At 44.3% G+C, this 16,055-nt stretch overlaps 1 protein-coding gene and 1 pseudogene across 1 annotated transcript in view; one reads left to right on the forward strand and one right to left on the reverse strand.

Moving 5' to 3' along the window:
• Positions 1 to 16,055, reverse strand: part of HUNK (hormonally up-regulated Neu-associated kinase) — a 164,728-nt gene that overhangs the window by 7,536 nt on the left and 141,137 nt on the right. Inside the window, exons 7-8 of the mRNA XM_054974061.1 lie at positions 13,420 to 13,588; positions 8,094 to 8,174 (exon numbers count right to left, since the gene is read on the reverse strand). Coding sequence (XP_054830036.1) covers positions 8,094 to 8,174; positions 13,420 to 13,588 — 250 coding nt within the window. The remainder of the gene's footprint in view (positions 1 to 8,093; positions 8,175 to 13,419; positions 13,589 to 16,055) is intronic.
• On the forward strand, positions 11,055 to 11,574 carry LOC129326002 (RNA-binding protein 8A-like; annotated as a pseudogene).

Consider the following 16,055-nt stretch of genomic DNA (forward strand, 5'->3'; position numbering starts at 1 on the left):
GACAAAGTGGAAATATCCCTCTTACACCAATATGAAATTATGGCCAAGATTTAAATCCATAAATTCATTATGCTGATTTATACTTAATGCAAATATTTAAACCTCCAAATAGCTTGTTGCCAGATTTACTATCCTTTCCTTAGGATATAGCAGCACCACAGTTTCTGTCTACTTGCACATCAGGTACAGTTTTGAGAGGGATCCAAACCTAAGAATCTGCATTAAACTGATAGATGATTGCTTGGATGATAATACTCCCTTGGTTTGCATAGCCCAGTTGGACCCAAGGTTTCTTGGCATGTTTCCCGCCTTTCCTCTTCCTGCTCTGTTCCACTGGAATTCCTTTCAGATGTTCAGTTGGCCATATTGCTTCCTGTGCTCAAAAAGTGCTTTAAAACATATTCATAGACAACTCCCTCAGTTGGTCTGTCTTTCTGCCGTATCTCCCTGTCTGTCACAGTTAAATAAATCAAAAGCCTACAGACACGGTCTTTCTTTTTAAAAGCCCTTTGTATAGCACCGTTTATAGGTGCTCTAAAATAAAACAACAGTAACAAATATTATTTTATTACTGCTGCTGCTACTGCTACTACTACTACTTATGTAACAAGGTTCCTTTATCTTGCATGACAGCTGTAAAAGCTCCAGTACTGTGGTATTCCACACTACACCACCTTACTGTATCTCTGTAAGTGAAAATCTAGGGTAACAGACTGAAATATCTTAACATGCTGCTTAATGGCTAGAAATCTTACTAATCTGGTCATTCATTTAGTTATCTAACATATTTGTATCCCCAGGTGGGATCAATGTGGCTTTCAATAGGAAACCAACAGAATCCATTAAAACAATGAGGAAAAATAAAATCAGCACCAACATACTAGCCCCTTCCCCCCAAAACACTGTACTAAATAATAAAGCGAATAGACCCAAATAAAAGTACCTAAACATATGAAAAGAAGGACTAAAAGTAAACACTGTCAATGTTTTATACTGATGGGGATAGATCCAGTCAGCTTGTTCATTCAATCTCATCTAATCACCCTCCTTACTTCAGCTGCCATCCAACATGGCCGTCGTACTTCAAACTCCCCAGCATGGTCCCCAGCAATGGTGGGGGCCGTTGTACATCCAACTCCCCAGCATGGTCCCCAGCCATGGTGGTCAATGTGAACTCCCGCCCCTTTTTTCATCAGCAAAAAAGCTGGTTGGATCCAACTCATAATTTTGCCCAAATAGTTACCCCTTCTGTGGCATCTGCATGACACAGTTCAATACTTATTTTCAAACATTCCCACTTCACTGCCATCTGGTTTGCTGGGTGTGCAGTGAGAAAATATGTATATACCAAAGCTGTACATTAGCTCTTCATTAGCTCAGGAAAGGTGAGAAGGAGTTGCTGCAGGACCTTTTCCCAACCAAAGTATTTGTCTATCCTTAGTTGTAAGAAACTCCTACTACAAGAGAGTCTGTATGTTCCTTTACAAGCTAGTAATTTGTTGATTTCTTCATTCATAAAAAGGGAATATGCTCTTATTACCAAAGCAATCATTAGGATTAATGCCTATGTTTATGGAGATATTTGGCACCATTTTGTACATTACAATTTCCTACCCATAGATTTATCTCTGTGAAGAAAAAAGCACAACTGAAATGGGGAACCATCATAGGCCAATGGTAGCGTCATGGGCTGGGCTCATCCAAGCTGATAGTCCAAGCACTAACACAAAGCCAAAGGAGCGTTCAAGTTTCAAAAGCCAGGTCCAGTCCATAGTCAGAGCACCAGGGGTGTGTCCAGAATCCAAAAGCCAAGTCAAGTCCAGTCCAGTCCGTAGGTCAGAGCATGAGAGTGTTAAGTCAAGGTGCAGGCAAGAACAAGATGCAAGGTTCAAGGCCGTGGTCACAGGTAATCAACACATTGCTTCCACACCTGGCAGTTTCTCCAGACTGGCTTTTATAGCCAGACGTGGTTTTCAGCCAGCTGCTGGGGCTCCATCCTGACATTACTCATAATTGCTCTCCAGCAGCTGGTGTTGGCTCAGGAGACGAGCACTGCGCCGTCTCTTCTGCAGTTCCAATCTCTGGAGTTGTCTGCAGTGTTCTTTGGGTGTGGGTGAACCGGGGGGGGGGGCGGTGGAGGCCCTTGGCTGGGCTGCACCTGTAGCCTTGGATGTCCCTGGCTGAGCTTCCCCTGTGGTATTGGGGCCAGAGGGTGCTGGTGCCTCTGCCTCAGCTGCTGGCTGTGAGCTCTGATCATCCAACAGCTGTTGTTCCTGATCACCAGCTTCTGCTGAGTCAGGGTTAGGGCTGGTTACACAGAACTCTTGTCCTGAGGATTCCTGGCTGGCTACACGAGGCTCCTCTCCTCCAGAGGAGACCTCACCCTCACTGAGTCCAGATTGGGCCATGACAGGTAGAATGCACAATTTCCATTTAAAAAGTTCAGTCCTTAGCATATCTAGGGATCTGAGACAGCTGGACTAGAAGAGAATGCTGCTTTGGACCTGCCCAAGGCCAATCAGAATAGATAACACTGGGCTAAACAGATGGATACCTGTAAGGAAGCTTCAAATACCTGCTTAGGCAAGCCAGTTCATGTAATGGATGGGGGTGTAAAGATTCTGGTAAGGCCCACTCACACGCATGGAAGCCTTTACATGTATAATGGAGCAAAACCATCCAGTCCTGTGCAGACTAGAATTTTAAAATAGGTAGTATGGAATGAACAGTTTTAGTGCCTCTTGACTGATTTACACATTACAAAGTTCTCATAGCTTCAACAAGTATTTTGAGAGTTGCATGCTTCCCAGGCAGGTAGACATGGAGGAGAACCTTCAGCCTGCCCACCTTCCAGAGCCATTTTCTTCATATGACATGGTCCTGGAGAGTTGTTGTTTGCTGCACTGGGAACCTTATATATAATGATGGCTGTATGGAAGCGTACTAACAGAGCAAATGGAGACTCCCTGAGGACATTTCAGATTGGGAACACTGGGCAGGGGGAGGGACTGAAGGTGAAGCCATAGTCCTGATTCTACTTTGGCCTGCCAACACCTCGGAAATCCAGAACTCTCAGTGTAACTATGAGCCAAATCCCTCATGGTATCCATGAAGATCATGTGTAAATCAGCCCTTGAACTTATTGAAAAGAGAAAGAAAAAACATGTACCTGGGTTCATCTAACCTAGTAGATTGCAACAGGTCTTTTCAGTGCTTTAAGTTCACATGTGGGTTTTCCCAGCTCTGATTCTGGGACATTTTAACTGAGTCCACTGTCTGGTTAACTTAGTTGCTATGACATCCTACTATATAAAAGGCTAAGCGTGTTCCGGACAACTCACTTCCTACCCTGGTGCACCTCCAGAGGGAGCTGCTGTGGAGGGAAGCCCAGAAGAGGCAGCACGTCTGAGAGCGCACTGCACCAAGAAGCCCAGGCCGGGATCAGGCTTGGAGCAGGTGACAATGCCCGCACCCCCTTCACCCAATTGGGATCAGGAACGGAGTAGGTGGCAATACCTACCACCTCCACCTTCACCAGCTGGAATCAGGAGTAGAGCAGGTGGCAATGCCCACCCACGACTTCACCCAGGAGAGATCAGCAGCAGAGCAGGTAGCAATGCCTTCCCCCTGCCTTCACCCAGCTGAGATCAGGACCAGAGCAGGTGGCAATGCCAGTCCCCACCTTCACCAGCTGGGATCAGATGTGGAGAAGGTGACAATGCCAGCCCCCTTTCACCCAGCTGGGATCAGGCACAGAGCAGAAGGCAATGCCCACCCCCCTTCACTCAGTTGGGATCATTAGTGGAGCAAGTGGCAATGCCTGCCCCCACTTCACATAGCTGGGATCAGGAGCAAAGCAGGTGACAATGCCCACCTGTCACCTTCACCCAGCTGGGGACAGACACGGAGCAGGTGATGATGCCTGCCCCCTGCCTTCACCAAGCTGGGATCAGGTATAGAGCAGGTGACAATGCTCACCCCCCACCATCACCTGGCTGTGATCAGTAGCGGAGTAGGTGGCAATGCCCACTCCCTCTTCAACTGGGCAGATCAGAAGCAGAGCAGAAGGGCATGCTCGCCCCCCTCACCTGGCTGGGATCAGTAGTGGAGCAGGTGGCAATGCCTGCCCCCCTTCACCAGGCTGGGATCAGGAGTGGAGCAGGTGGCATTGTCTGTCCCTTGCCTTCACCTGGCAGGATCAGGAGCGGAGCAGGAGGCAATGCCTGCTTGCCCACCCTCCCCTTTCTAGAGCTCGTATTTTTTTCCACAACAGGCTTTGTTACTAGTACAATATATGTGTTCTACTACTAGGCCCTAGAAAATCTCTAAGGTTGGTAAATGCATGTATTGGTAAATAGAAAGAATAACAGCTTCAAAATGTATGCATCAGTCCTAGTTTAAGAGATAAGAAACAAAGATGATAATATAATTTATCATCCTGCTTATGTTTGTGTGTGTTATGTGCCATCAAGTCTCCTCCAACCTATGGCAACTCTATGAATGAAAGACTTCCAAAACATCCTGTCATTAACAGACTTACTCAGATCTTGCAAACTGGAGGACGTGGCATCTTTTATTGAGTCAAGGCATCTCATTTTAGGTCTTGCTCTTTTCCTACTGCCTTCTACTTTTCTTAGCATTATTGACTTTTCCAGAGAATCTTGTCTTCTCATAATTTGACCAAAGTACAATAGCCTTGGTTTTGTCATTTTAGCTTCTAGGGAAAATTCAGGCTTGATTTGATCGCGAACGCACTTACTGTCTTTTTGGCTGTTCATGCTATCAGCAAAACTGTCTTCCAGCACCACATTTCAAATGAATCAATTGTCTTCCTGTCAGCTTTCTTCATTGTCCAGCTTTTACATCCATACATCGTAATGGGGAATAACATTGTTTGGATTATCTTGATCTTGGTCCCCAGAGAGACATCTTTATCTTTAAGGATCTTTTCTAGTTCCCTCACAGCTGCTCTTCCAAGTCTCAATCTCCTTCTGATTTCTTCATTGTAGTCTCCCTTTTGGTTGATGATTGAGCCAAGGAATAGAAAATCTTGAACAATTTCAGTTTCCTCATTGTCAACTTTAAAATTGTGTAACTCCTCAGTAGTCATTACTTTTGCCTTCTTGATGTTCAGATGTAATCCTGCTTTGGCGCTTTCACTTTCACAGTAGTTGTTTCAAGTCTTCACTATTTTCTGCTAGTAATGTAGTGTCATCTGCATATCTCAAATTATTAATGTTCCACAAGCATCCCAAGCCGTAATTTGAATTTCCTTTTGATTTCCCAGATCTTGTGGAACAGATCTCTTGTTCTTGTTGTTGTTCTCTTCTATTTCTTTGCACTGATTATTATAATAGATTTCTTTATCTCTGCATGTAAATCGCTGAAAAAGCTGCATTTAGAATTCTAACTTTATTTCTGTCACCTTTTGCTTTCCCTTCTGTGCACCGTCTGCTTCCCATCTGTCGTTAGCAATTTTAAGAATTTCCTCAGTCATCCTGTGGGCATCGCCTGCTGGGGCATCAGGGCCAGAGGGTGGCGCTGTCACCAGTTTTTCCCCTACAGATGGCCTGCTCATTGTAGGGGTTCAGAAGGGGGTGTGGGAGAAGTGGCAGGAGGCGGGTATATTCCCTCTCTGCCCCCACCTATCCAATGCCTTCTGCACCTTTTCCTTGCTCTGCTGCTTTCAATGCCTCTCCCTCCCTCTCACTCACTCTCCCTCTCCTTTCTCAACTATACCACCCCGCGCTCGTCGTCTCGCCCGCTTTTATGGGGCAGTCTTCCTCCGTCTCCACGCCTTCCCTCTTGCTTTCCCCTATGCCCGTCTTCCCCACCCCCTCCCTCCATAATGGACGGCCCTCCCAGCCGGTCTGGGAGACGCCCGTCCTGTCCTGGCATTCAGGGCTCCTTGCTGGCCCCACCCTGCCCCAATGCAGCACAGAGGTGGCTGGCCCAGCCCAACGCGGGCGTTCCCGTTGCCAGGCCCGAGTCTCGTTGCTCGGCCTGGGCGGGGTGCTGTCCAGCGTCACACCAGGCCCCTCTGTTGCTGTGGCTCAGCCCCAGCACCTGGCATCACCAGTCCCGCTGGTGTCGGAGGCAGCCGCCACTGGAAGGCTGTGTGCTGCTGCTGAGCCTCGCTCCGCCGCATCCATTGCGCTGTGTCCTCCTTCGTACTGGGCCCCACCTTTGCTCGCCATTGCAGAGGCGACCAGGGTCTTTCCCAGCCCTGTGCCACTCGCCTCCTCCAGCTTGGCCCTTGGTGCGGCTCCCTTGCTGGGTAGCCCAGGTAAGTCGCGGCGGAGGGAGGCCTCCACGCCCTGATACATCCATTTAGGCTTCGCCTTTCTTTTGGCTCCAGGAATAGTCTTTGTACATTCTATCTTGATAATATCTCGGGGTTCAGCCCATAGTTCTTCTGATTCATGATTGGTTAAACTTAGTATTGCAAATCTATACTTTACACACACTTTAAATTCTTCAGGAATATCCTTTTAGATTGTATTTTGGCACTATGATTCTTTTAGTGTTTCTCTTCAGCTTTATTTTAATTTATGGTATTAGCAACTCATGATCTGTACCATACTCAGCTCCTGGTCTTGTTTTAGCAGTCAGAATAGAGCTTCTCCATCCTCTGCTTCCAATTATGTAATCTATTTGGTTCCTGAGTTGGTTACCCAGTGATTTCCACATGTACAATCATAGTCGTCTTTTTGGATGCCTGAAACATGTGTTACTAATGAACAGGTTGTTGACTTCATAAAATTCTATGAGTCGCTCTCTTGCTTCATTTCATGATCCTAGTCCAAATTTTCCCACAATGGTTGATTCTGCTTTGTCTCCTACTTTTGCATCCCAATCACTTATGATTATCAGCACATCTTGTTTAGCTGTAAGATTAATTTCTTCTTGGACACTTGTGTAGAAGTTTTCAATTTCTTCCTCCTCAGCATCTGTAGTTGGGGTACAAACTTGAATGATTTTTATGTTAACAGGCATTCCATGAAATCTGATTGATATTACTCAGTCTGACTTTGCATTGCAGCTCTTGACTGCTTGTGCTGTGTCTCGCCTCAGTATTAGAGCAACAGCATTTTGTTTGCGTTTGCCATTTTCACAGTAAAACACTTCGTGGTTTTCTGACTGAAAATATCCTGAGTCAGTCCACATTAGTTCACTCACACCCGGGATTGCAATGTTTAAATGTACAATTTCTTGTTTTACTATTTCTAGCTTACCTTTCTGCATACTTCTCACATTCCATGTTCCTATTATGTGTGTCGCACAGCTTTGGATGTTCGTTTTGCATTTATTCACATTCACATTCAGCTTTAATCCAGTTCCATCATTAAGAATAGTGCCATCCAACCTGGGGGTTCTGTCTTCCAGCATTATGTCTTCTTTCATTTTGGACGGTGTCATCGTAGGGTTTTCAAGGTAAGAGATTAGCAGAAGTGGTTTACCATTGCCTTTTTCTGCGCAGTAATAACCAGGGTTAGCTGAAGTGACAATGCCGTTGTCTGTGAAAGATCTCTCGCTAGTGTTACCTTTCACTACTGCTGCTGCCTAGTAGATAGCCTTCAAGAATTCCTCCACTCCCAACACCATTGGAACAGCAAATTCTCTTCTGCTGATATGATCATTGATTTCTGAAGGTGGGGGGAATGCATCTTAGTCTGGTGTCTGATCTTGGACCATTCCGCCTTGAGTGACTCTTCCAGGAATTTAGACTCCTGACGGTGTTGCTCTCAGCTTCACTGACACACTCAAACCCCCTCATCATGTTAAGATAAGTATCCAAGAGGGGGATCTTGCTTATACTGACTTTAAAAAATGAGAATAAGTACAGGTTGAAAGATATTTGTTCCTTTTATATTCAACATTTGCCATCAGGTACATCCCGTTAGTGCTTTGACAAGTTTGGGGGTGAGCAATTTGAAAGCTGTTCCTTTTTTAACAGCCATATTTCAAAAGTCTTCTGGGCATGGATTGCTTTTTGTACTTTTTGTCAAATCCAAACCTTACCATTTTTAATAACAATCAATGAATATGCATAAAATCTGACAAGTTCCAAAGAAGTATAACTTGAGTTTTACCTCATAGGAATCCTTATTTGATTTGGATTTTTCTATCTGACATAGTTGGTTCATGTACACATTTTCAGGAATGTCTGCCTTCTGAAAAGATAAAAGATAAATGTGAGATTTATGAGGAGAAAAACACAATTCAGTTTAGTTAAAAATGGTTACAGAAAAGAATCAAATTATGACTCCCATATTAAATAGCTGAACTGCTTGTCAGGTTAGCCCAATATAAATACTGCCCTTCAGAAATTACTGCTGATAAGACAGTAGAATTTATGGTTGTTAACTATCTTTAGGGGGAAAAGAGGGAGGGGGGAGGGAAGGAGGGTGTGTTCTAGTAAAGTTGTTGAGTTTTCTAATGATAGTTACATATTATTGCCTTTCTCTCTTTATTTTTAAGTTTAAGTTTATGGCCAAAGTTTGATTACCATTTTGTGAAATATCTCTTAGATTACTCACTTGAAAGAAATCTTGTGCATTATACTAAGAATATCTTACTATGAACATTTATCTATTAATATCTTGGAATTGATATCTTTAAAAGCTTTGTAACTATTTGTATTTGTAAGCATTATTATAAAAAAAATTATAATAAAAAAAGAAATTATTGCTGATAAATGGCATGACATGCTATCATTTCTCCCCAAATAAAACTGAGTGAGAAAGCTAGACTATAAATAACGTAAATAGATAAAATAAAGAAATCCCCTTCAGAGATAAGAAAAACTGATCAGATACAAGTAAATGTGAGATATGCCTTTTCCTTTACCTATCCAAAAGGGAAAGGATTGGTGTGATGATTTTAAGTGTGTGTATGCCTTTAAATGCTTGGTGTAATACAGATGAAGAGTGGGGGTGAAAGAGAGGGATAAGTGAGTGAGATGATTGGCTGATGACTGAGAGCAGAACTACAAGTGACAAAAGGCACAGGTTGGATACTTGTCAGCTTCCCTCAAGTTTTGATGGGAAATGTAGGCAGCTTGGCGGAATGTTGGACAAGTGACAGTTGAAAAGTCCATTGGACAGCAGTCAGAGAGCCAAGCTGCAAGACTAGGATGCCTACATTTCCCATCAAAACTTGAGGGAAGCTGACGAGTGTCCAACCTGTGCCTTTTGTCACTTGTAGTTCCGCTCTCAGAGTAGGCAGAATGAACAGCAGTTTTTAGTTACTGAGTGGAGAGAAATATTGATTCTGCTTTACACAGGCAAGCTGTGTGCAGCATGAGGGTGTCTATGCATTTCTGAGAGAAATGTTGATTCTGGTTTAGACAGGCAAACTGTGTGTGTACCTGAGTGAAAGTCTAGGTACATCTGAGTGAGTGAGTGATCTAACTGAAGCAGGCAAACAGTGTGTGCGCCTGAGAAAGAAAGTTTATGTATATCTGTGTGACTCAGCCTATGTAAAGAAACTTTAAGAACTGAGAACTATCTTTGAAACCATCAAGCTTAAGTAATAGTGTGAAACCGATACCCTTCTTGTAAAAATAAACGTTTATTTTGTTTTTTTGTTTTTCCCCAACCCAGAGCATATGTTATTCCTATATCCCATTCCTTTCCTCGGGGCCACATAGTCCCATGAAGGAGCCTGACACTTAGGCATTTATTAAAAGGGAAATTTAAATTAACTATTTTGGAATATAATTCCTGGTGGCAGCAGTCTAACCAGAGAGTGTGAGAAGAGACTTAAAGGCAAAGTCTAACAGAAAAATAAGAGGGTCATAACAACTGGAGACTTACTTTTTTAAACATGAAAGCTGAGAATTCAGATAATCTGTTACAGTTATTGTTACAATGGCATATTGATAAAACAATATTTTAGTCCAAATATGTTTAAAATTAAAAAGTCCTCCTCCCCTTGGAATCAGGGGAAGGAAATAGTTGGCACTGGAACAAGGTCATGGGAAATTGGTGCCAGGCAGGTGCGAAAATCTAAATCTATACCAAAATTTTAGAACAAAGCGGATTTGAGAAAGATCAGAGAAAAACCAGTGAAACTCCAGAAGGTACACGAATGCATCATGATGGTAAGGAGAAGCAAGGGCGGGGGAAAACAATTCACAATAGCATTGAAACCAGGGCAGATAACCCATGCAGAAATGGCCTAACACTTTGAAGCAGAATTCAATCTAAATAATCTTGATCTAGCGATGCTGGTTGTTCTGTCTTCCCAATGAAAACAGGGAGAAGAGAGGAAAGTGTTCATTATTTATGGGATCTTCCTACTATGGAAGAAGATAAAGGTTGTGTATCTAAAAGTATATCACGGACAACAACTACAATTTTTGTTACTTTAATCTGGAAGTCTTTGGGTTGAAATAGTCACCCTCTGAGAGTCTCTCTACATGAGACATCTGACATGTGAAGAACATGTGTCGGGAGATGCAATGCTAGCTGAGAAGGGTGTTTTAAAAAGACAGAGCCGGTGGCAGGGCAAAGGCTTTGCTATACACTGGAGCGGTGTGAAGGGGCTATGAAATGCCAGAAGAGAAATTTCAGCCCATTATATCCTTTCCAGGTCCAAGCCTGCCTCTGGAAGACAGCTCCAGCCCATTTCCATTCATCACTGCCCTCTGATTGCAATCTCACACAGTTTTAGACTGGAAAGGTGAAACTGACAGAGCCTTTGGGGAGGCAGAGATGAAATTAACAAACCCTTTGAAGAGTGATCTCTGCTGGCTCTGTCTTTTAAAACTGTGCTTCCCAGCTAACATTGCATCTCCCTACACTTGACAAACACGTGCCAAGGCGTTTCATGTAGATAGACCCTGAGTGATTCGCCATGAGCACAAATTGTTAATGAATCCATGTTAACATAAAATGACTCGTTACGTTCAGTTCACTATATAGACAAGCTGTGCTTATGGTGAATTTCTAAAAGGATATGGTAACATAGTTTCTGACCCTCCAAAATGGTTTTATGATTGGTCCTCAGTTCTGAACTAGCAGATAATCATGAGGATTTGCTGGGCCAAAATGGCAGATGTGCTGGATCTTCATGATGCAGGCGAGGAGGACTTTGCTATGGACGAAGATAGGGACGAAAGCATTCACAAGCTGAAGGAAAAAGCTAAGAAGAGGAAAGGTAGCGGTTTTGGTTCCAAGGAGGGCTCCAGAGTCTGAGTTTACAAGGACTATGCTTTGCTGAACAGGATGGAGATGAGCCAGGCCCTCAGCGATTGGTAGCAGGCTAAATTCTCTTTGTCATTGGTGTTCATGAGGAGGCCACAGAAGACATTCATGACAAGTTTGCAGAATTTGGTGAAATCAAGAACCTGGACTTGAACACTGACGGCGGATGGGCTACCTGAAGGGTTACACGCTTGTGGAGTATGAAACATACAAAAAAGCCCAGGTGGCAATGGAGGGTCTTAACTGGCAGGACTTTATGGGGCAGCCCATCAGTGTGGACTGGTGTTTTGTCAGGGGGCCTCCAAAAGGAAAGCAAAGGGGTGGCCATAAGAGGAACCGGAGTCCTGAACGGAGAAGGCGCTGATAAGAATCCCCCTCCCCTTCACCAGTTTATAGAATAAGTTGTTGGCAAAACTGAGGGAGACGCGGGTGAGGACCGGCAGACCTGAGTGCTAGAATCTCTCTCATCCCTGTCCTTCCTCAGGGTTTATTTTTTAAAGAGGATGTACATGCCCTACTGAGCATTTTTTTCTATTTGTAGAAAATAGGAGACTTTCCTTATTGATTTCCTTGGAAACACCCTTGTTCCCTCTGTCACGATAGAGATCATTTGACCTCTCAGTTTGAGAAGGGACTCTGAATCCAACACTGAGAATAAAAAGTGTTTTTTAAAAGAAAAAAAATGAGGATTTAAACAACTTTTCTTTGAAAAGGAGAAAAAAAGGAGAAAAAGTTAAATGAATGAATTGATTTAAGTGGGCTTAAACTAGAGTCAATAATTGATTAAATTGTTATTAAAAAACTTTTGTTGTCATTCAGAAATGTTAATTTATTTTCAACTAAATAGAAACATTTTAATTGACAGGTGCCATTTAAGAAGAGGCATTCTTCCTTGCCTCTCTCATACATGAGCAAACACCCAGGGCACCCCTGAACTGAATAGAAAATTTATCAAATAGTTATATTAAAGTGACTAGTGCACTATGTGAATAAATAAATAATCCATAATCCATACAGTTTTCATAAAAAATTCTACACAATTAACAATCCTATTCATCTGTACATATCAAAGAAACTGCCAATAAATCCAACAATAGTAACCATCATTCAGTATCAAAAATAGCTCTATTACAAATTTCAGTGCATACTCATATATACACATATGGCCATTCTTCCACAATATAGCTGTGGGGGTTTTGTAACAGTTTCTTTTGCAGAGCTGTCGGAGTGAGGTCTTAAGGTGACACAAACCATTGTATGGAAATCATCAGGTAAGTGCAGCAACTTCTATAGATGTATAAATTATTAAAGTTTTCTTTCTGTGTTTCTGTACAGGGCAGATATCACAAAAGCCCAACAGGGAAGCCAGCTCACTCAACCTATTTCGAAAATACCACTTTTTCAAGGGCAAGAAGAATATTCACACATCCCTGACCCCTGTGGTCTACAATATACAACTCTCCTGAAGTTGATAGTCAAGTATCAGCCATTTTACACAAACTCCTGTCTCTCAAATCAGAAGTTTGTGTAAAATCCCCCCACAACTATTGAATCTACAACTATTGAACTATATTGTGGATTGAGTGGATGTAGTGGGAAGAGGAAGGTGGAAAAGATCTGATATGGTAGTAAGCAGAGAGATTCTGCAACACTTTTTCCGTTACCTAAGCTTTTCTCTGTGCTGGTGATCATCACTGTCCAGGACAAGAAGCAGAATTTGTATAATTCCTATCACTGTTCCAGATTTCAGCCTCTTTGTTTTGTTGCACAAAACTTCATAGGTGTCACTGAAAACAAAGCCAACCCCTACCTCCATAGCTCTATCTTGTGTTCTTTCTTGGTCATATTCTAGCATGTTAGAAAATGGCTTATAAAGATACATTTCATTCCACTTTTTAGGTTACCCCGGGAATGTTCTAAAGATGTGTGTGTGTGTGTGTGTGTGTGTGTGAGTGAGTGAGTGAGTGAGTGAGTGAGAGAGAGAGAGAGAGAGAGAGAGAGAGAGAGAGAGAGAGAGAGAGAGAGAGAGAGAGAGAGAGATCCAGGCTAGGAAAACATGCTAAAAGAAATACAGCTCATCAATAAGGAGGGGCTAGGAAGACCTTCAAGCAAGACAACTAGGTACCATAATAACAGCCAGATCCAAACATTAGTGACTGTCAATATTCCAATTTGGATTAATTATAATTTGTTCAACTGATATACTTACTTGAAGGCCTGCCAAATACTGTTCCAACTTCTTATTAAGCAAGACATAGATGGCAAGAGTGTGGCAAGCTCTGTTAGAGAGGATAGTATTGATCACATCACTGTTCTTATAGCCAAGCTTTTCAGTCATGTAGAGTAGCACATTTTGGCTGATATCTTCCAAATGGATTCTATAAAAAGAGAAATGAGAACAAGTTAATGTTGCTATTTTTAGAGGGATTAGAAACATAATATAATGGAACAGCTCAAGGGATCACGCCTATAAAGCCAAATGTTACCAGACATCATTGTGGCACAAACATTTTTGGCATTTTGACTCTACACAGAGACACTTTGTTCAAATAATGTGAGCAGATACATAAACATGCAGACACAACACATGCATACATGAACTTTGGGGCGGGGGGGTAGGTAAGCATTTGTGAGTCAATGTCTTTCGTGCTTGACTGTAATGCTAGAGCTGCACAGGTACTGAGTATAATCTTGGGCAGCACAATTCTAAGGCCTGTCTTCCGGCCAGCGCCTGTATGCCTGCTTATGTGCACCTCTTATCCCTTCCTTAAGGATTTTTTGTGGGAGAGCTACACCAGCAGTTGAGCCTGGCAAGGTGTGGCAAGACCACAGCAGGGAGTTCATGCCTCCCTGTTTCCCTGATAACCCCACCAGCATTTCCCAATGGCTGTGCTACACCTCTTGACAGGCCTGTGAGCGGCAAGCAAAGGTGCAGCCAATACGCTGGCTGTGATCTCCGTCACCTGTCAACACTTCTATCTTTCCCTTCAGAGATCAGGTAGCCAAGGACAACTGGCCCCTGCAATTGTGGCTCCTGTACCAAGGCACTTGGCTCAGAGAAAGCTCTTTGTTTGGAGGGGAGCCTGAGTGCAGGCAGGGAGGGCCCCCTTGTTCCCCACTAGGACCAGGTGGTCCACTGAGGCTCCCCCCAATGCTACCTGAGTGCTGCCTATCAATGTCGTTGCCAAGACATTGCAAAGTGCAAAGAGCGGGCACTTGGGGCACAAAGACCCCCCCTCCCGTGATTACACTCATTATGCCCCACAGAAACACTTGTCTCAAGAGAGGCCCCATGCATGGGTACAGGGAGTTGTTCAGCCAAGCAGCAGGTGTGGTGCACACCCATCCCCCATGGTCAGCAAGGGCCAGGCCAGCAGCCAAGTTATCATGCACCTGGAAGGCCCGCCTACCCTGCCACCACCCTGGGATGCGGTTGCGCACCCCCTCCATGGAAGGCACAGCCTGTTGCGAGGGAGGCATGGGGCGACTGCCTTTTAGAATGAAAGGATTTGGCAGGGTGGGAAGGATTCAGCCAAGTTACCTCTGGAGCACACCACAGGAGTGGTGTGGAGGGCACAAACTCCTCAGTGGAAAAGGAAGGGACTGCAACTTGCTCAAAGGCATGCTGCACTCCTGGCAGAGGGGACTCCCGGAAGGTTGACTACAGCATCAGGGGTGACCCTGCAGTGTGCCCCAGGCCACCTCTGCAGACGGGTTAATAAGAGGGTGACTGGCAGAGGGCTACAAGCCATAGCCTCAAGCAGCCCAAACAACCCCTTCATGCATACCTGGCATTTATGTGTGACAGCAGCAGATTCCCCAAGTGGTCCACAGCTGCCACTGTAGATACAAACAGCTCAGCCATGAACTGTGGTCTCAGGACACAACCTCCCTCCACTCGCAGTGGGTCTCCAGCTGCTCCTTCTCAATTGCTGCTGTCAGGCTATGGATGACCGGCTATGGCAGATAGATCCCTGTACCATTGCAGCAAGAATCCAGGCTCTTGGTTAAATGGTTTTATTCAGAAATCACATCATTTTCACAGATATGTCCATAGGGTTACTCAGAAGCAAGGTAAGCTACTAAACAGTAAGGATCAATTTGACAGGAATCCTTCCTTATGCCCTCTGTACCTGTAATGGCTACCAACTTCACGCCATCAGAGTCAAACCCAGGGACTATGGAGCCAGGGGACCCTACCAGTAACCCAGACCCGCAACTGGGACCAGGTGCAATTCCTGGAAGACATTCTAGAGAGCTGGTACCTGTGACTCAAATGGGACTGGACTACACAATGGACTCTGCTGTAGTGGAGGTGAGGGGACCCAGAGCCGCAGGAACCCTCCCAATGCATTCAGAACTGGGGGCAATCCCCAAGACAGGTTACTCATCTCACATGGACAACTTTGCCAACCCCCTGGCAATGGGCACCCCGACCCTGGGAAGAGAATGCGAGACGGAGAGGAGCACTGTTTGGACGCTACCCAGATGAGACAAGAGTGTCAAGTGTCTCGCTGGAACAGCAGCTCTCCTCCATTCCAGAGGACGAGTCAGGGGCAGAGCCCGTGGAAGACTCTTTGCTCAGAACATCCCAAAACACGTTTGAAACGGAAGCAGCGGATCTAGCCGCGAGTGGATTAGATCTATGGTGGGATGATGAACTGGGACATTATGTAACTATTCCCCTGCAGAGGGATAGCTATTTGCCATGGGGGTTGGAGACCCCTCCAGACCTCCATCAAAGAGGAGGGGGGCCTTGAGTCTCGAAAAGCTCACAGGCAATGGAAAAGCATTTGCCAAGAGAGCTTGTTCCTTGCTCAAGATTCACCAGAGCCAAATGAGGTG

Source organism: Eublepharis macularius, chromosome 3 (genome assembly GCF_028583425.1).
Source record: "Eublepharis macularius isolate TG4126 chromosome 3, MPM_Emac_v1.0, whole genome shotgun sequence".
Lineage (NCBI taxonomy): Eukaryota > Metazoa > Chordata > Lepidosauria > Squamata > Eublepharidae > Eublepharis > Eublepharis macularius.